At 39.5% G+C, this 20641-nt stretch overlaps 1 protein-coding gene across 1 annotated transcript in view; it reads right to left on the reverse strand.

Moving 5' to 3' along the window:
• Positions 1-660: 660 nt before the first annotated feature.
• The window catches only part of LOC117415906 (tolloid-like protein 2), a 112069-nt gene continuing 92088 nt past the window's right edge, over positions 661-20641 (reverse strand). The window contains exons 17-21 of the mRNA XM_034026822.3: positions 14335-14460; positions 12889-13016; positions 11695-11908; positions 11321-11571; positions 661-7792 (exon numbers count right to left, since the gene is read on the reverse strand). Of these exons, the coding sequence (XP_033882713.2) occupies positions 7664-7792; positions 11321-11571; positions 11695-11908; positions 12889-13016; positions 14335-14460 (848 nt within the window). The 3' untranslated portion in view covers positions 661-7663. The remainder of the gene's footprint in view (positions 7793-11320; positions 11572-11694; positions 11909-12888; positions 13017-14334; positions 14461-20641) is intronic.

Genomic DNA, 20641 nt, shown 5'->3' on the forward strand with positions numbered 1-20641 from the left:
TGTTATGTATGAATAACATTTTATACAGAAATTGAAGGTTTTTCAAAAATCTGCCATTTCGTTTTAGTTAATAATCAGGCTTAGCAAGTCTTGTATAAATCACCAGGCAAACAAACACTTAACATTATTGTGAAAAATGTACCTTTCTGTTCTAAAAAATATTCATTGCATACATTATGTTTTAAAAGAAATCAGGACTTACCATTTTTATTTTTGGATCACAATGAACAGAATTAGTGGTAAGCAACCCGGTCTTTACAGACTGTCTGTGTATGTTCTTTAGTTTTCAATAGTACTTACTAATAACACTGACTAAACAAATGAGGAAGTTATAAAGGAGCATATAAAAGGTATTTTACCAGTAACTGAGAGTCTGAAACACACTCCTCCCTTTCAGGAACTAGCACTGATCCATTGCCTGGGTAACTAGATGGACCTGTTACAGGTTCAACAAAGGTGTTTATGTTCATAAGCAGAAATCAGAGTAGATGGTGAACAAAATAACTGGTGCAGGTGGTTATTTGCATTTAAGGTGAATTTTTAAACTCATTCTCCTAGCCTGTATTAGATTTAATAGTATTTTACTGTCACCCTTGTATTTCGAATACATTTCCAAAGCCATGCATGTGTACTAATCAATATATTATTATTATTATTATTTATTTATTTATTTATTTCTTAGCAGACACTCTTATCCAGGGCGACTTACAATTGTTACAAAATATCACAGTACAACGTATATCACATTACAAAATGTCACATTACAAGTTATCACATTACAGAATATCATAATACAGAGCAATTATGTAAGTACAAGAAGATCAAATTTAAGTAAGAGCAAAATAAAGAATACAGTAAGGTATAAGTAAGAGCAAGTTTGACTAAGAGCAGTTATAACTTTTAGTTAATATTTGCTTATATGAGTAAAGCCCAGTAAGAACATGTAATAAGTATGATACATGGATGAGAATGATTTCCCAATAAGAGCAAATACAAAAAACATGACTATGGTTACCTATAACAGTAAAATCAGACACAAGATACAGTTCTAATTAGGAGCAGTAGTTGAATACGGCACGGTATGGAGCAGTTCAGTGCAAGTACAAGCTGATGCAAGAATTGGTACAATTGGGTGCCATATAGTCCAGTATAGTCGAGAGTTGAGGTTTACATATGCTGTCTGAACAGGTGTGTCTTGAGGAGGCGCCGGAAGGTGGTGAGGGACTGAGCAGTCCTGATATTCATGGGTAAGTTGTTCCACCACTGAGGGGCAAGGGTGGAGGAGCGAGCTCTGGAGGCGGGGGAGCTGAAGGGGGGTACAGTTAGTCTACCGGAGGTGGAGGAGTGGAGGGGTGTAGGAAGAAATGATAGTCTGGAGATAGGAGGGAGCAGAAAGGTCAAGACAACGATAGGCGAGTACAAGAGTTTTGAATTGGATGCGAGCAGCAATAGGGAGCCAGTGCAGAGAGTGGAGAAGCGGTATAGCGTGGGAGAAACAAGGGAAAAGACAAGGCGAGCAGCAGAGTTTTGGATGAGCTGGAGCGGATGGGTAGCAGAGGCAGGAAGGCCGGCCAGGAGGGAGTTGCAGTAGTCAAGATGAGACAGTACCAGGGCCTGAACTAGGAGCTGCATGGAGTAATCGGTGAGGAAGTGGCGAATTCTGCATATGTTTCTGAGGAAGAAGTGACAGGAACGTGCCAGTTGAGATGTGCTGAGAGTAGGAGAGGGGGTGGGGGTCAAGGGTGACGCCAAGGTTCTTGATGGATGAGGATGGAGAGAGCTTGGTGGATTCAAGCAGAATAGAAATGGAGAGATCAGCAGTGGAGAGGATGAGAGGGGGAGAAAAGGAGGTCTGATTTGGAGAGGTTGAGTTTAACTTGATGCGAGTGCATCCAGGAGGAGATGGCCAAGAGGCAGGTAGAGATACTGGAGGAAATGTCTGAGTCAGAGGTGGGAAAGGAGAGGAAGATCTGGGCATCATCAGCATAAAAGTGATACGAGAAGCCATGAGAAGAGATGAGGGGACCCAGGGAGCGGGTGTAGAGAGAAAACAGGAGTCGTCCCAGGATCTATTCTGTCACAGATATTTAGGTAGATAGTAATGTAATGTGGTGGAAGGTCAGGTGGCAGGAGTTTGCGTACCCTTGAAAATTTTCGATAAATAACACATATTATACTTTGAGTTTAACTACTTTTATGAATGATTTGTCATAGATTTGTTATCTCAGTCTTTGACCTGAACTGAGGCAGGGGGGTTTGGGGGTGGGGCACAGCCCTCTAAGGCCCTGTGTGACGGTGAGTTGGGATACTGGGAATGTATAAAGTGGTGGTAACACCTACGGTATGACACTTGGTCACAGACCTAGGTTTTACCTCCTGCAAGGAACGTATCTACCCATAAACTGAACTGACCTTATTGCCTGTGTTTGAAAACGGATTCATTATTAAAACACTACTACTGAGAGACAGTCCTCTTTTCATGTAACAAACTGGTTTGTTCAATTCAATCTCCGTCTTGAAAGAAAATGACTACTACCATATAGCCCAAGAGGCCAGTAAGACTAACAGCAATTTCATTCCATGAGCAGTAACCTAACAGGGATAAACTTTGCGTATGGCTGAATGGCTGAGGTTACAGAGATAATTACTGTTGAAGCAATGTTATATTAAAAGCACACATGCCTATTATGGTCAGGAGTGTAATTAACTCAATGCGTTATTATTTTGAACCTTTGTAGGGAATAGAGAATAACTGTAAAGTCGAGGGTGGAACATAAATGTATGGTATGCTGAGATACGGATTATCAAAAGTTCATGTTCTTTGTCACAGAACACAGGGTTTTGTGTTCTTGTACATTGGGACACAGCCAAACCCCTAAGATATAGGATAACAGTGATAGATTTATCACTATGATAGATTCATAACAATGAGAGCATAGCAACTGCTGTATCTAATTACAGGAGAACACATATACAGTATCGGGTTATGACGGTGAAGTTGGTTGTACAGAGGCATACAAATTGCAAGGTATCCTCATACAGAAGGTTGATTCAGGGAATACAGCTCATGAAGAGGACCTCCAACCCTGCCTTGAAAGAACACTCCCAGTATTTAGATAAATCTGATCTAACTAAGGCTGTTATCATATAGACTAACTAATATTTTTTGTCTAAAGAAATATTTGCAATACCTGTCTGTTGTCTAAAATCATGGAATGAGTGTTATTAAATAAACCACAATCCTACACCTTAAGAACTATACAGTAAGTAACATGTTTTTTTAAAACTTTATTTGATTATTGCATTTATTGCCACAAAATGTAACATTTCCATCAAACATGACAAAAAGTGAAAAACACCCAATACCCATATCAGCTCTAATACCCCTGTTTTCTAGTTTTGCTTCCTGTGTTAAAACAATGCAGACATTTAGTGCTACATATATAGGTTTATATTGGAACAGAAAAAAAAAAAAAATGATACTAATGCTAACTTATGTAGCATATTTTGACAAAAACATTGCAAGTCACAGCAATGAGTACAGAGGATATACAGTCTTAATGTACAATACACTTTGTTAAAAACTCCTGAAACTCCAGAATGTAGCACAACATAAAAACTAAAATCGGTATGAGGTCTGAGTTTTGTAGTCACACTACACAAAAAAATACAAAGCCTACAATTATAGTAATAAAAAGGAGTAAATATGATTAACAAATAAAATGAATAAAAACTAGTGGTGAACAAAAAGCATCCGACAGCCAATAACTTTAAACTAAATGCATATTCTAAGTTTTCTGGCTTTAGCACTTATCATATCCATGCATGCATGCATGCACATGTGTGTGTGTGTGATATTTTCTGTTATTTCATGGAAAGGAAAGGTTTATAACAACATGCATGTGGAATTCAAAGATTAGTTTGTATGCATTTGGGAATCCAATGTATCTTTGATTTGTTATTGTTTGTGGAATAAACTATATCAGTTATATTACTTCAATTAAAATAATTTTGACCCCGACTCTGGTCACGTTAAACCTCTTGACAAGCAATAGAGATTGTGAAACAGTCCAGTCATGTCAAGTACAGCAGCACCTTCTGCATGAGGTGCAATATTAACCTGGAATGTAGCTTCAGACAATACTTAACAACGCAATTTATTTCAAGTTACATTGAGTCTGAGGCAGTGTATAAATATATGCAAGAAAAATGTTTTTGTCCTGTCCTTATGTTTACTTAATAAAGGAGTTTATTGTTCAGCGTGACAATAATAATTCAGGACTGAAAGGGTTAAGTTTCACTTAAAATTACTTTTGCCAGTACTTGTGAAAAAAAAAAAAAAAATTAGAAGTATTTTCTACTAGGGAACAAACTTACCTTATTGAGTGATATTGAGATTTTTGGATTTCAAAGACAGACTTCTAGTCAAAATGTTTGTCAAATATTTTTACTAGTTTATTTGCAAATAGGGTGACCAGATGTCCCGATAAAAGGGATCGTCCCGATATTGGGGGCTTTGTCCCGCATCCCAATCGAGGTACTGTTGGGACGCCATTTGTGCCGATTTTTAGAGTAAACGTTGAAAACCCAAGGGTAGAATTTGAATTTTTTATTTTCACGTTAGGAAATTTTGTATATGTGGCTGCTGTACTGTCTCGCGGTGCAACAGCATATTCTACTGGTTTAGGGCGTGTTGTTTGAGTGAGTTGCTTGCATTGCATCTATGAGACTATCCAATCACGTTAACATGCAGTCGTATGATGCCGTATACGTCATGTGTTTTTCTTGGTGCGTGCGTCTGTGCGTCTGGTTTTACTGGCAAAGTGTCATAATGGCTGGTGTTGTTTGCGAGCCTGTCACTAAAAAGCAAAAAAAAGTGCAAGTACCAAACGCAGTGGGAGGAAAAAGTATTCAATAATATGCCCATGCGTCAGTCATCCAATTAGGATTATGATTATAATTAGGATGTCACTGACATTTCGCTGACCTGTTTAAACATTAAATTCACCTAATATTTCAGAGCACTATAAAAGCCTAGAAATAGTGGTACTTGCTTCCTTACTAAAACAGAGTGCTGTCATTTGTTAAAAGGCAAGCCTGCAAATCTCCCAACAGTTGCTGCCGACATTCTCTGTCTGGTGTGGATTTGTCCATACATTGAGACTGCACATCTGCATCCATTGAATTGGTTGTAAGTGTAAGGCAAAGCTTTGCCAAATTAAGTGGACATCAATTAGAAACAGTCCCAACACTCGTTTGGGTATCTGGCATTCTTTAATAAAGTCCATATATGCAGCATATGCCCCACCCAGGAATTTATTTTATCAGTACCGAGTCAAAACAAATGCCTATTTGGGTCTAAAATCCTAACTGCGTTTACAAAGTAAACTGCAGGTTGTTTGAACCGAGGTAGCTGTGCTTGATTGTACCTGTTGTGCTGATTTAACTTGGGTACAACGAACACAGGAATACTTTTTTGTCTGCGCTGACTTTCCAGTTTATTTTCTGAAAGCTGCTGTTTGTTTTACGTTCTGTTCAGCAGCCTCTGTAGTAGCCTCGTTTAATGTGTGATTCTGAAGTTATAGCGATCGATTGTATTTTCTTTAAGTCACATTACAAGATGTGCAAAACAATTACCTCCACCTGCATGTACAGTTTCTTTGGGAAATGTCTTGACACGTTCCTCATCCGAAATATATTTTGCTTGTCCGTTTTTGGTATTTTACATCTAATGCTGAAAACTAGATTTTAGCAACCTAAATCAAAACAATGCAGCACTGACTTTGTCCCACCTGCTACATACAGTACAGCAGGTCACAGAGAAGCCAGTAGAGACACACTGATAGGCTGATTAAAACATCGTTGTCATTTGAACAGTAAACAAGAAAGTTAACTGCTTTGAAGTTTTTTTTTTTTTTTTTTTAAATTTTTTTAATTATATTTCTCGAAGTTTTTATTTTTGCCTAAGTGCAATGCACACAGGAAGGCGAGGAATAAAAAAAGCCTATCCACAGAAGAAAGATACGTAGTTTGCGTCGTTGCGTTGTGCAGTAAGTAGTTCACAAGGTTTCTTTCCTCCCCTCACCAACTGAAAGTGTCCCGATTTTTCACTCTTGCTATCTGGTCACCCTATTGGCAAATATCTTGCTATTAAGTGCGTTCTAGGAATGTCTGACTTTTCTGCTAAACGCTGCTCGAAATATAACACTGTAGCCTACATATTTAAAAATCTGATAAATCTAAATACTGTATAGTCTGTTTTTTTCACCCAGTACAGCTAAACATACACTATAGCTCAGCTGATAAAAACTGTACATCACATTGTATCCTCAATGTCCTTTTTCTAGTGTGGTAACCAATACTGATGACAGTGTTCTAAGTGTGGACAGTATAAGCTTTGTGTGGGATATGCTACTGGGGGCGCCTCAGTTACTGTATTACAAATCAACCCAAGACACTTATTCTTGCTGGCTGTACCCCTCTGGCTGTTTAAATGGACACCCCAATTGCAGCTCAGCTGATTCTGAATAGTATGTCACAGTGGTTGACTACTAGCACACTTTTTTTATTTTTTTATTTTTTACACAGCATGCCTGAACTCCAATAATTGCTAAAATAGAAAATACAGTAGTTACAAGTCACAGCCTGCCCGATAAAATAATTGCATTTCTATTTTCAGACTTGATAAAAAAAAAAAAAAAAAACATTTAAAAAAGCATAGCAAAGAAACCCTTCACTATCCAACAAAGGAAAATAAACCTCAACAGAAAATTCCTTGTCTAATAGCACAGTGCTGTGGTAGTCGCTGCATCAACAGACTGCTGCTGCTGCACAGTCAGACTATAACACAGGCAATATCACAGATCACAAAGATGTATACAGTACTTATGAATATGTCATCTGATAATTAATAATGGTGATATTGTAACATTAATGAGATAGTACATTGCAGGAGTTCTGCATTTTACAACTGTTATTGCACGTGTGTTTGTGTGTGTGTGTGTGTGTATATACACATATATATATATGTTAAACTTAAGATTCCCATTTTAACTAACTAATGCTTGCCAGAAAATGGGGCTACACTTCAAAATACAGGTACATGAAGTACACAGCCATTACAGTGCACTGTACTTTGTTCATGTATGCAGTTACATAAATTAGTTACCCCTCCCCCTCCAAAAAGTACATTTGATAAATACAAGTGGCAACTACTGTGTAATGACAGAGAAGTAAATGTACCTGTATTCTGTAGCATTTCTGAAAATTGATATAAAAAACTCAGTAGCAACGTGTCCTAAAAACTCACAGTATGCAGTATGTACCCCCTAACAGGAACCCCATATCACTTGGATATGTAAGAAGATGCTTCATTTTCACCTATTCACCTTGTTTTACTGAAACCCTGCTAAACTACCTTTTATTGTCCTATGGCTTGATGTAGTAAATGACTAAAATATTTGGTCCAGAGAATACTGGCATGCTTTAATGGCATATTTAGAAGTATCTTTCGCATCAGTTTTATTTGCAGAAAAATACTCTTGATAAAGTTAAACTCCTGAAGACTGACAGTAAAATAACTTACATTTTTTTTGTGTCTTTTTCTTTTTTAAACAGTCTCATATTTTTTATACCATGAAGGCTGAGATAGTTCACTAGCTCTTCACATATGCAAGGCATCCTGGAATTTGGTACTGGTGTAGCGGGCGTGGAATCCTTTTTTATTGATTGTATCATCTGAGTGAAAGCGAATCATTACAGAGTCTCCCGCAGAGTAGATTTCTTCTGGGGGCTGCAGAAGAAAAGGAAAAACAACACATGTTTAAATGAACATTACAATGTGCGCAAGTATAACAAGCTTTCTGAATGGTGCAGTTTATGTAGTGCAAACTGCACTATTGTATGGCCTCCCTGGTCCTGAGACCACAGGTTTGTTAAGAGAAAACTACATTTGGCTGTGAAGCGTGTTGCTTTACATGAGACCACAAAAACATACAAAATATAAGACCACTATTAGGGACCCCGAAATATTGAACATTCAGTATTCTGAACCTCCGTACCCGAGAGATCTCGGGCTGGCGGTAGCGCAGGCAATTTCAAATGAAGAATGTTCGGGGTACTGAACAAAAGAACCGAGGAGGATATCTGATCACTTTTATGACACATCTGAAGGCGGCCATTAACACATGTGTGGTGATCTTTATGCCTGTAATTACATACTGAACTGTGCAGAATCTTTATTATACAACATGTAAAAAAGAAGCACAATGATTATACAGACCAGGGCTTTTCAATCTTTTCTGTGAACTGTTCCCCTTCTGGGTAGAGGTCTAACCTCAAGTACCCCTTTACATTTTCAGTACAGTTTGACCAGACACATTACAGTATCCTGGCTGCAGGAAAAGTGAATACAAATCTGAAAAACCTGCAATTGTTAATTTAGCTGTTGTACAAACAACTTTATTATTATGATTATTTTTCATATCGCATGACATGGTACACGTATGCTTTACTTCAAGCACACTTCTCAAGTGCACACAATTGCTTTAAATGAATCAGGTTTTCAGTACGAGTATACAGCATACAATTTATACACAGAATTTCACTGGGTCGTCATTACTCTTATTTTGCCGTAGGAGCCTTTGCAATCCAGGTAAGAAGCCATGTGCAGTGTAAAAGTATGCATGCATTGCTGTATCTAGTCTGTGTCAGTAAACCCTGTTGGGATTGTGTGCTTGTAGTCACACAAAATAATGTAAATGCAGATCTACAATCTATACATTATTCTTGTGTTTTCAGTCCCCCCGCACTGGTTGAGAACCTCGGATATAGACTATACTCAAAGGCCAAGCAACTTTTTCTTGAAAAGCTGGAATGTAGACTATGCCATCACAATGGTAATCTTTTATCACAGTTTTATTATTCTGATTAGTTTTATGTAAATATCATTCAATATCATTATTTCTGAATGATATTTACATATTTCTCTTATTCCCAGCACATCTCCACTCTGGCACGCACTTGCCAATTCTTCCTGAGCAACATCCGAAGAATCCGACCCTTCTTCACCAACTACGCTACCCAGCTCCTGGTCCAGGCCTTGGTACTCTCCCGCCTAGACTACTGCAACTCCCTCCTGGCTGGCCTCCCAGCGTCCGCCACCCGTCCGCTCCAGCTCATCCAGAACTCTGCTGCCCGCCTGGTGTTCTCTCTGCCTCGCTTCTCCCATGCTACTCCACTACTCCGCTCACTCCACTGGCTCCCGATCACCACTCGCATCCAGTTCAAGACTCTTGTACTAGCCTACAGATGCCTTGACCAGACTGCACCCAGCTACCTCCAGACCCTCATCTCTCCCTACACCCCCACTCGACCTCTCCGCTCCGCCTGCACTAGAAGACTAGCTCTACCACCGCTACGCTCCCCTGCCTCCAAAGCCCGCTCCTTCTCCACCCTTGCTCCGCAGTGGTGGAATGACCTTCCCACAGATGTCAGGACTGCCCAGTCCCTGACCACATTCCGGCACCTCCTTAAGACTCACCTCTTCAAACAGCACCTGTAGAACTCTTCTGTTTGTATCCTGGGACACTATCACCCTTAATTTAAATGCGCTTTATTTTGCTCTTATCTGCCCCCTATTTTACTGCATTTAATCCTGTACTTCAGAACACTGTAATCTGCCAAGTATTTAACCTGTAGTATTTTGTATTTAATCATATCCTGATGTAACTATCACTATCTGCTGTATTATTGAATTGTGTTTTGTCACACTTGTACTTTGCTTGAACAAAAGTTATTGTATTTATCTTGCTCTTATTGTATTACTTGTATTGTAACACTTGAAATGTATTTGCTTACGATTGTAAGTCGCCTTGGATAAGGGCGTCTGCTAAGAAATAAATAATAATAATAATAATAATAAAATATGCAATACAAATAAGAAGGAAATGTTCCAAACAAGTGACACAACCTGCACAATTCCAGCAAATGAACAATATTTTCAAATTAAATGAAAATTACAAAAACAAAAGCCCAAAACATTAAAATATGCACACACACAAAAAAAAGGTTACCTAGAATATATTACTATCAATAGTTATGAAAATGAATCAATCAAAGGCTGCCAATGCTTTATAGCCCTGGTAATAGCCCTTCTTTTGTGAGGTGTGACATTATAGCATACTTGTATTTGGGGACCGTCAATAATTTAGGAGTTGTTGTTTCAATGCGTAGCTGACAATAGAGGGTTCAGGTATGGTTAGGGAATGGAGTACCTGATGTGCATAAATCTAAAAGTAAATATTCAGGATGACGAGTATATCAAGTTTCAGAAATAACAAGAGATCTAAAATAGATTTCCAAAGAGGCTGGATTACAGAACAGAAACAGGAAGGGTGTTCCAGTGTTTCAGGTTCATTACAGTAGGACAATCAGATGCAATAAAGGGTACACATTGTTTGAGGTAGTCATACATTTCAATGAACTGCACTATTAGTGTAATGGGACCATGGTCTAAGCCAAGAATCTTAGCTTAAAATAATGTTTAATTCTGTGTTACTTGTCTCTTAAGAGGTAAAATTTTCATTTTCATTAGAAAGAAATCCTTTGAAAGATACAATGTGCTTTTCAGAATGTGTTTTGCCTCACTATCCCTTCGGAATCCCCAGCGAAGACAGGCGACTTTGCACAGCCACTACGCGAACCTGCGCTGTATGACTCACCATGCTTTTACCAGGTGCGCCACTCAGGGACCCCTCAAATTAATAATATTTATGTTAAAGAAAAAGTTGCATAATTCAGGATATCGCATAAAAAATACCACAGTTACAAATGTTTCTGTTTAAAGACTGGATGACACTGCAGATTCAGTGATGTTTAGACAACAAGAGTCATTTTTACACTAAATATCATACAGAAATAAGTGGTCAACACTTACCAAGGATTTGTAAACATCATAATTATGTTGATCATGTTGAAAAATATATTATATTGATATGTACAACACAGCAGGCAGCAATGTGTTTTGTTGTAAACTCTTCAGTAACACTTTAATTTAACACCACTCACTACCCACTATTAGTGCTCCTATGCTACTGGCTATCACAGAGCACAATATGGGACTCACATCGGGCATGAAGCAGCAAATTAAATGAAGCGCATTGCGCTTGTCTGGTGTGGCTTTATGGGACTAGCAGAACTACACCCAGCAGTGGGAGGAGTGGTCTTCTGATTGGTTCTTTAAGAATCAAGACTCACAGGGGACAGTCTTTCTGTTGAGGCATGATGATAATTGATACAAGATAAAAAAAAAAAATCTTACCCCTGAGCCACAGAATCTGCCAAGCCTGGGTGCTGTGCTGTCATAGCCATCGTAGATTTCCATGTAGTCATACCCGCAATCAGATTCTTCTTCAATTTCGAAAGTCTGGAAAATCAGCTCCACGCCATATCCATCTTCTGCCACGATCACCCAGTCACAGTTGGACTGTCCTGGGTAGAAGTTATCCCCAAACTGGGCATGAGAGTAGAGGTCCTTCGTCCTAATCTCGGCTTTCAATCGACCCCCACACTCTGAAAGGAAACAGATTTCAAAGTTTTGAATTGATACATTTTTGTTGGGCATAAGATTTACTGCTGGTGTACAGGTACAGTATACCACAAATAGTTTCACTGGGGTCAGCTACAGCAACATACCTGTGCTGTGCTTTGCTTGGAATCCTTTTCTTTGGACCGAGGCATCAGAGTAAAATCGGAGGAACATTTTGTTTCCCGAAGTGATGACTGGATCCGGTTTCTTGCTCCCGCAGAATCGACCGAGGATTGGAGACTTGCCGTTGGGTCCATCATACAACTCCAGATGATCGTAGGCACACTCCTGATGCTGCTCCATCTCAAACTCGTTGAACTCCTGGGAATGTACACATTTCTTGGAAGTTAATGTATTTATATATTTTTTTTAATTAGCACATAAATAAAACTTGAAATGTCCTATGTTCATTGTGCATTTCTGCACATAAGACAAATGTCAGTGTAGCAATGTAGCACTCTGTTCACAAAGCTTTAACTACATTTTATACATGTTTTAGTCAAAAACGTAAGAGTTATGATGACAGGTTGATGGAACTTTATATACTGTAATTCACCAAAAACAAAGAAGAATTAAAGGGGACTTGATTGAAGTTTTTTAAATGCTGAAGACACTTTTTACACAGTGGTGAAGGTATGGAATAAGTTACTAAGCCATGTTATTGCTGCTAAGTCATTGGGATAATTTTAGAGCCAACTTGACAATAAGCTTAGAAACCAGACGATCACTGATGGGCCAAATGGCCTCCTCTCATTTTGTTATGTTTTTCTTACTGTATGTTCTGGACTAATTCAATAGTTTCAGTGTCTTATACTGAAAGATAAATACAACTTGGGCATAGACGTACATATTAGTGTGGTTATGAGGCCATTGTATTGTTTTTCAACGTGTTATTCAGTTTAGTTTCAAGCGTTTGTTATTGTTTCAAAAGGAGAAGTGTAACAATAGTTCACTGTTCTGCTATTTTGAGTGGGGTCATCTTTCCTATACTACCAGAGCGGTTTGCAGCTTGAGTGATTGTTAGCTTTCCTAGACCTGCAGTCAGGTTTGCAGTGTTAAAATAATTAAAATGGCTTAGCGCATTGTGATCGAAACCAGGCAACCTTCCCCAATCAGAGGTCAAAACTCTAAAAAGAAGGTCACTGATATATCTCTTAATAACTAAGGAATTCCCACACATACAAATGGATGAGTGGTTCTGAAGATAATTGGTGTATGCAAGTATTGTATGTGGACCTATCCTCCCTTATTTCCTCCCTCTTCAGTCAGAAGATGGTATAGGGAAAAATGTCACTACTTACAATTTTAATACGGTGCCCAGCAGTGGAAGAGAGTTCCCATGTACACTCTTTACGGCTGGGGTACTTGTCAGGCCAGTTCGGACTGCTTATCACACCCTCAGCACTAGTCACCTTGTGTTCACATCCAGCTTTAAAAAAAAAAAAAGCAATGTCAGTAAGATACACCTCTTACCATGGCTAGCAGGACCAGAGGATGCATTAGGAAATTGAGAGAGACAGATTCAGGATAGAGGGTAGGAGCTACGTTTTCACACAGAGAGTCGTGGGTAGCTAGGCCATGTTGTTGCTGCAGATTCACTGGGATCCTTGAAGAGCCAAATGATTGTGGTCCTGGGATCAATTAGCTATCAGTAAACGGAACAACGTCTTTATTTGTAACTTTTTGTATGCTCTTAAATTGAAAATTAGAGCGTAATATCATGAAAACTTAGATCATCGAGACCAACATCCACAGTGTATACATGCAAAAAAGAAAGTGTGACAATGACAGAAAAAGGAATCTCCTTATCCCCAGATTGTGGTTCAAAATTGGTATAATAATACCCTTATAAAGGTTTGCCACAATAAATTTGCAGTCCTTTTCCAATTTTTCCATGCTTTTCCTTTGGTTATACGATGCATTCCCATAGTTTACCATGGTTTGCTATGTTCTGAATATGCTTAACTATTCCTCTCTTGATTTTGAAATGCTTACCTATGCTTTTCTATGGGAATGTTTTATAAGGGTAGTATCTTTCTTCCTAACAAATTGATTTGCAAACATCATAAAGAATTTGGTAAGTAAGTTCTTTGTTATATACGGACATTATCTAGACAGTTGTTAGCAACCCCATTTCTTTTCTTATAATAACCAGCCTCCCCTTCTGTGTCAGATATTGAACAGGTAACAGCCAATAAGCATGTATTTATTTTACGTATACTCTAATCATATATTTTCATGTATACATGAAACGCTCTAAATGACAATATTTTTATTTGGAATTTGGGAGAAATGTTCAGTAGTTTATAGAATAAAACAAAAATGTTCATTTTACCCAAACACATACCTATAAATAGTAAAGCAGTGTGGAGTAGTGGTTAGGGCTCTGGACTCTTGACCGGAGGGTTGTGGGTTCAATCCCCAGTGGGGGACACTGCTGCTGTACCCCTGAGCAAGGTACTTTACCTAGATTGCTCCAGTAATAACCCAACTGTATAAATGGGTAATTGTATGTAAAAATAATGTGATATCTATAAAATGTGAAATAATGTGATATGTTGTAACAATTGTAAGTCGCCCTGGATAAGGGCGTCTGCTAAGAAATAAATAATAATAATAATAATAATACATATAGTACAGGAAACCTCCACTGAAAATGAGATGTATCTCTGGTCTGCTTTGCCCAATCCATTATTGTATTTTTAAAAATAACTGATGTAAATTTTAGAATGAAAACAATGAAAGACCTTCTTTGCAGTCGTGCGCATTCTCGTGCAGAATGAAGCCGTTTTTACAGTAGCAGGAGTAACTGCCGAACGTGTTGGTGCATTCGTGCTGACAGCCACCATTGTCCTTGGAGCATTCATCCTTATCTGAGGGCCAGAAAATACCAGAATCAGAACGAGGTCACAAATCATACAGCATTTTATATTGTGTCAAAACTCTAAAGATCTGTGCAGCAAGCTTTCAGCAAAGGACTGGCCTCTGACTGAAGAAGCAGTTAACTGAGCAGATGGCACAAAGGCAGGAGTGCTAAAGCATTACCATGTGTAGAGTTTGAAATAGCATTGCATACTATAACTGTCTCCTGTTCTGTACCTATCCCTACAGTACCCTTTTCAACTTTCTTGCAATTGGTTTGATCATTTTTCAAGTAACCTGTGTCTTTAAAGTACACGGAGTGAACAAAATAATCCGATATACAGAGGTTGTGCTAGCTTTTCTGTTCATGCGTTCCTGAAACGCATATGCCCAAGATTTTGTGTCCCATCCTCAAATACTAAATTAACACAAAGACTAATAAACTCCAGTGATGTGCATTTTGGTACATTTTTATGAACGTTTAAACTCTATGCCATATAGTAGTTTAAACAATCTCTGTCTGTGTATAGATATAGCTATATAAACACAGGCACACTTTTTTCTTTTATATACTGTAGACCGTTCGCTTGACGAGATGGGATTCTAAGCACTTCTTGTTGCCTTCATCTAGGTGTGTTTTCATTTTTTTTTTTGCATTCCAATAACAGCAACAGCAAATCCGTGTCTGTGTGTTTTAAGCGAAGATTCTTGAAAATCTGTACATCCGTATATATACAAATATATATATATTTTTTTGCCCAGCAGCTCTTTCACACACACTACAGTACATCTTGCCGCCTCAATAAACAAGCTACGGGTACTTCATCTCCCATTCAAAATTATAAGAATGTATTTTTCGTTTACGTTTTGTCTGCATTACTATTGCTTGCAACTGCTTCGGTCACTGTAGTACTTGACAACTGATTGCTATCAGTATACGCTCTGCACTAGGTATCTATTTTTATGCTTAAAAAAATCTATCAGGACATCCCTGTTAAACTAGTGGGGAAAATAACAAAAGCACAACGTTAAATTAGGTGACTGCAAAAATGAAATGTGAGTTAAAAGTAGGATCGGGGATGAACAATTCACGTAATTTGTCAGCTCTGTTTGAAATCAAATTAAAGGGACCAGAATTAGGCTCAGGTTAGATACGAAGGTAAAAGCAAAGATTGTTTTGTAATGAACAGCTTTTTCTAAGTTTAATTATGAAACAGAATCGGCTAAATGTGTTTAAAGGGACGTAACCTGATTAAAAATAAAACCCCAAAACTTCAGGCCCTACTTTTGTGTGTGTGTGTTCTCATTTACTTTTTCCAAAATACTTGTTTTATTTCTTAGCCATATGGACCTCTGTTAATATGGGGCATAACACATTATTTTAAAATAAAATACAATGCATGGTGGGATACTATCGTATTAATTTCCACTGTTCATTGCGCTGCTAGGAACTGTAACTGAACTATTTTAATAGTAATAGTGTGTGTATGCATTAAGCCTGACTAAACATGAAACGGTACGTCAGTGTGTATGCTTCAAGCTGGATTAATTAAAATGTTTGAGTACGGTTCTCGAGATCGGTTATGTAGTGTGGACAGGGTCTAAAAGTAAATATCCTTAATATTGCTGCGTAAACCAAATATGAGGCTTATTGCTGCCACCTACAGCACTGGAGTGTACCTTAATCAATGCTGTTATATTGCAGAACAAGCAAGTATTTTACAGTCATTTTGCCGCAGTGTAATAGATTACTGCGAATATGCATGTTTGTGTCCCTTTCCCATTCTGTGCGTCCCGTGAACGCAAGACAAAATATTTTCCGTCCAATGGATTTATTTTGCGTCTAGGACGCGACCTCTGGGTATATATTACCTAACATGTATTACAATGACTACACAGACCTCACTTTTTTTTTCAAATAGTGAACAAAAAATCTCCATACTTCTTCCTGTATAATTCAGTCCTGCACTTCCGATAGAAGTCACATTAACTTGACATTTAAAATATGTGCGTTATAGGGAAACTGTTCTCCCGTGTAATTAAAAATAAATAAATACAAATAATTATTCAATTATCTACTCTGGGATACCAAGATAATGAGCAAGTAGTCTGAGTGAAGTTATCCGGCAACAAACTCCCCATCCCCAGTTGTACTGCTTTCCTGGAAAAAGGAGAACATTTTGGGGTACTATTCTACTTGTGAGATTTCTTGGTCATTAAAATATAGGGAAAATGGGCAGTACAATTCCCTGCCCTAGTCTTGCTGTAAATCATATGTTGTAGCCCTGTGCTTTGACTCTCCTTCCCAGCAGCCAGTTACTGCTTTTCCTATGTCTCAGTGTTGACTGCGGTGTTTCATGTGACCTATTGTAGTACACTGTGTTGATGTAAGAAGCAATCAATACATATTCTTCACTAATAGCTTAGAAGAAAATACCATTAAAAAAATAAAATACACACGTACCATAATGTGTGCAACTTTTATATGAGAGGAATATAAGAGGCAGTATTTAAGATCTGTTGGGTATATATTGGGTAAGACTCACTGGGATGATTTTGTTTGTGTTAATCAATTGGGACAGAGAACCGAACAGATAAGTTATTAGAATGTGGAGATCTGAACTTCATATCCTTGCTATGTATTCAAGGACTAGCCCCCCCCCCCCCCCCCCCCACCACCACCTTTACATATGCTGCTGTTGCTGGTTTTGTTTCAACAGTCTGCAGTTATAATTATAAAAGGGGGAGCTGTTATTTGAATAATGGAGCTGAGTTTCCGTTAACTTATTCAGTTTCTTTCTACAGCTCATTTATATGGAAACATATGTTAAGTAATCATTTCATTCTAATAAAGTGTTCTGTAATGCTGGTCCTCGAACACCCGTTCATCTTCAGTTACTGTAAAGAAGTCCCAAGAAGCAGACCCAACCCAAAGCTACTCCAACTCCCATTATCTCCAAAAGCAGCTTCTGATTGTTTATAAAACTGTTGGATATAACCTGCTGGATCTTAGCCATCGGTCTATGTCCGTACATCCACGCCATATTTCTACACCATGCCCCATAATGCCTCTTTGCTCTGTGAGCCAAACCATCCTGATTCTCTCACCCACTCGCTGGGCTTCCTAGATTGATACATTAGTCCAGGTGTGATCCTGTGCAGAGAAGGAGGAGCCCAGGCTTGATGTAATTTCATCTATCCAAACGTGGGGTTGAAGGCTTCTACCCTTTAGCTGGAGATCTGTATGATATTGTCTCTCAGCATCGATACAGCTGCTTGTAGCTCCCAGCAGTCATTTCTCTGTAGTAGTTCCCTCCATTTCTCCATTTTGAATGCAGCTAGCATAGCTTCCACCCACTGCCATGGAAATCCAAAAGACATTGGCCAATACTTTCCTTAACAATCTGTTCTAGCACAACAAGGAGGTTTGGAAATGTCCCCAACATGCACACAGCTGACAAGTTGCACCTATTTTGCTGCGTGTACAGGCTCTCCAGTGTCTGAACAGAGACAGGGATGCTAGTATCAGCTAATATACCAGTGCGACAGTTCATGTTGGGCTCCCATCTTGGAATAAGCTGCGTTTCCAATGCTAAGAACCATGTTCTGACAACCATTCTTGATAAATACCCTTGGTAATAATCCTGATAATTTTTTTTTTAAACATATATGGTTCCATCTATGTTCTTCATTCAGGTAAGAATGGATAGTAAAGCAAAAAGCTCATAAGAACACTGTCACCATATAACAAATTCTCTTTAAATATGATGTGACAGAGAGGGAAAAAAATCTAAATTGCTGCGATGTTGGAGGCCCAGGAGCGGAGGCACCAGGAGGGAATGGCAGACATGATGGAGCGGAAGCATGCCATGTTCCTGGCAGCCAATCCGAGGAGGGAACCGGCGGCTGAACCAGCAGTGACACTACCAAAGACGAGAGTGGTGATGGCATTTGAGAGGCAGGTAATTGCAGCCCGGAGGCCTGACGGCCGGAGTGGTGAGCTACCCAGTTGGGCCCCAAACTGATCGAGGAGGCACAGGCAGCCTACCAAGCCTTAACACATGAGGTCTCTCTGGACTACGACCGCGTAAAACAGACTATACTCCAGCGGCTAGATATCACGGAGGAGACGCACCGTCGCTGGTTCCGGGAAAACCAATGACCCTCAGGAGTTTGACCCCGCGTGGTGGCGCAACAGCTGGTGGATCAGGTGACCCGGTGGCTCTGCCCTGGCACCCACACCGCCAAGGCAGTGACAGAACTGATTGACATAGAACAATTTGTACAGGTGCTGGGGCTGGACACCCAGAACTGGGTCAGCAGACACTGTTCCACTATGCTGGAAGCAGTCCGATTGGCTGAGGTATATCAAGACTCGCAGCCTACACCTCCACTGGCTCATCCGCTGCCCGCAACACCAGCTCCTCCCTCCAGCAGACCCAAAATGACGGGCCTGAGACCGGGGCCCCCTCAGCAATACACACCCTCCCCTCAAGGACCGGCAACCCTCTTGACACTCAATGGGCAGCCTCGCTCCACAACCATGGAGGCTGAGGTCGACCCCCAGCTGGATAAGATTAGGGGCCCCCTCCCCGCTGCCAGGTTGGCAGCGGGACACACAGGCTCCCTGGGCATCCATTACCCCGACGTGTTACCGGTGCCATGAGGCCGGCCACCTCGCTAGGAATTGCCCAGTGGCCATGGAGTGTGGTGCGGCCTCGCATTACTTATCACTGGCACCAGGTAAGTCCAGGGGTAATGATTGGGAGGGACTTTGTATGGTTGATGTACAGATTGGTAATATGAGCACCCACGCATTAGTGGACTGCGACCAGAACTTAATTGATGAAACTCTCTTAGTGGGGGTGCCCTGGTGGTCATGGAGGTCTGTCATCATCTCCTGTATCCATGGGGATAACAGAGCATATCCCATCACCAAATTAGATGTGACGGTTGGGCATCAGACAGACCGCGTAATCGTGGCTGCAGCAAAAAGGTTGCCATATCCTGTTATTTTAGGTCGAGACTGGCCCCATTTTGACACAGCCATTACTAAAATAGTAAAGCCAGTCTCCGGTAAGACCACTGGGGCAGTGGGAGAAGCTTTTGGAAAATGTTTCCCGCTGCAAGCTGATTTGTTCCACTCCCGGTTCCGCCCAAAGAAAACAAAAAGAGAGCGAAGGGTGGAAAAATGGGACGGAATGTCAATGAGACATTGACAAAGGTTGGGTTTTTCAGGGAATCTTCAAGGTCAAACAAATGCCAGGGAAAGGGGATTAGGACCTAGTGTGACCTGCGGGGGCGGGTTCCTGAGCCCCTTAGTGCTGAAGCTCGATACACTGAAATTCTGGGACCAAGATGTGAACTTAGTGTAATCCAGTACTTAGCCTTGTAAAGGTAAGCAGGGCCTTAAATATGGATATCGACTCTTATTCTAAATCCTAGGTTTAAAAAAAGGAGACTGGTTATCTAGTTCAGCTATACCCTATAGATATGATGCTTCAATAAAACCAGAGTGATTAGAATGCAATTCAGTTAAACAACAGACTCATGTGATCAGTTGGCCAAACTTTTCTTTGTATTCAATACAGTTTCAAAATGACAATGCGCATCAACATAGAAATGGTCATGAGCAATAGTAATTAGCAATGAGCAATAATAGTGATAGCGATATCTCACAAAAAAATAAAGTATCAAATAAAAAAAATGTTTGTGCACTTTCTTAAATTTTCCTACCACCCTCCGAAATGGAAGTAGTGTGTTAGTCTTTCAAAGTTGATCCTCGCTGATGAAGCAGGAATGATGTTGAGGATAGCTGAAGTTGAAGTTGAAGGGGTCAAACTTCTGGAATTTTCTTAATTCTTTCCAAGGAGGGTGGAAAAAACAGCCTGTACAAAATTGTACAGGACAATCATAAATCATACAAATCACTTTAACCGGTTAATACATCATAAATCTACATCAAAGAGCTACACTTTTACTGCAACAAGTTAAACTTTTTTTTCAGTATTCGCATCTTCCTTTCATATTATTACCCTTTTCTTTCAATATCATTAAAGCACTTAAATCTATGTAGTATGTAGTATACATTCTCAAGACAAAATTATAATTTTATCTTGTTGCATTTTTTTCTTTTTTTTTGCAGAAATGAGAAAATAAAACATAGCAACAATCTGCAGTGCAGGAAAAAAA

The sequence above is a fragment of the Acipenser ruthenus genome, chromosome 7, assembly GCF_902713425.1.
Source record: "Acipenser ruthenus chromosome 7, fAciRut3.2 maternal haplotype, whole genome shotgun sequence".
Classification (NCBI taxonomy): Eukaryota; Metazoa; Chordata; class Actinopteri; order Acipenseriformes; family Acipenseridae; genus Acipenser; species Acipenser ruthenus.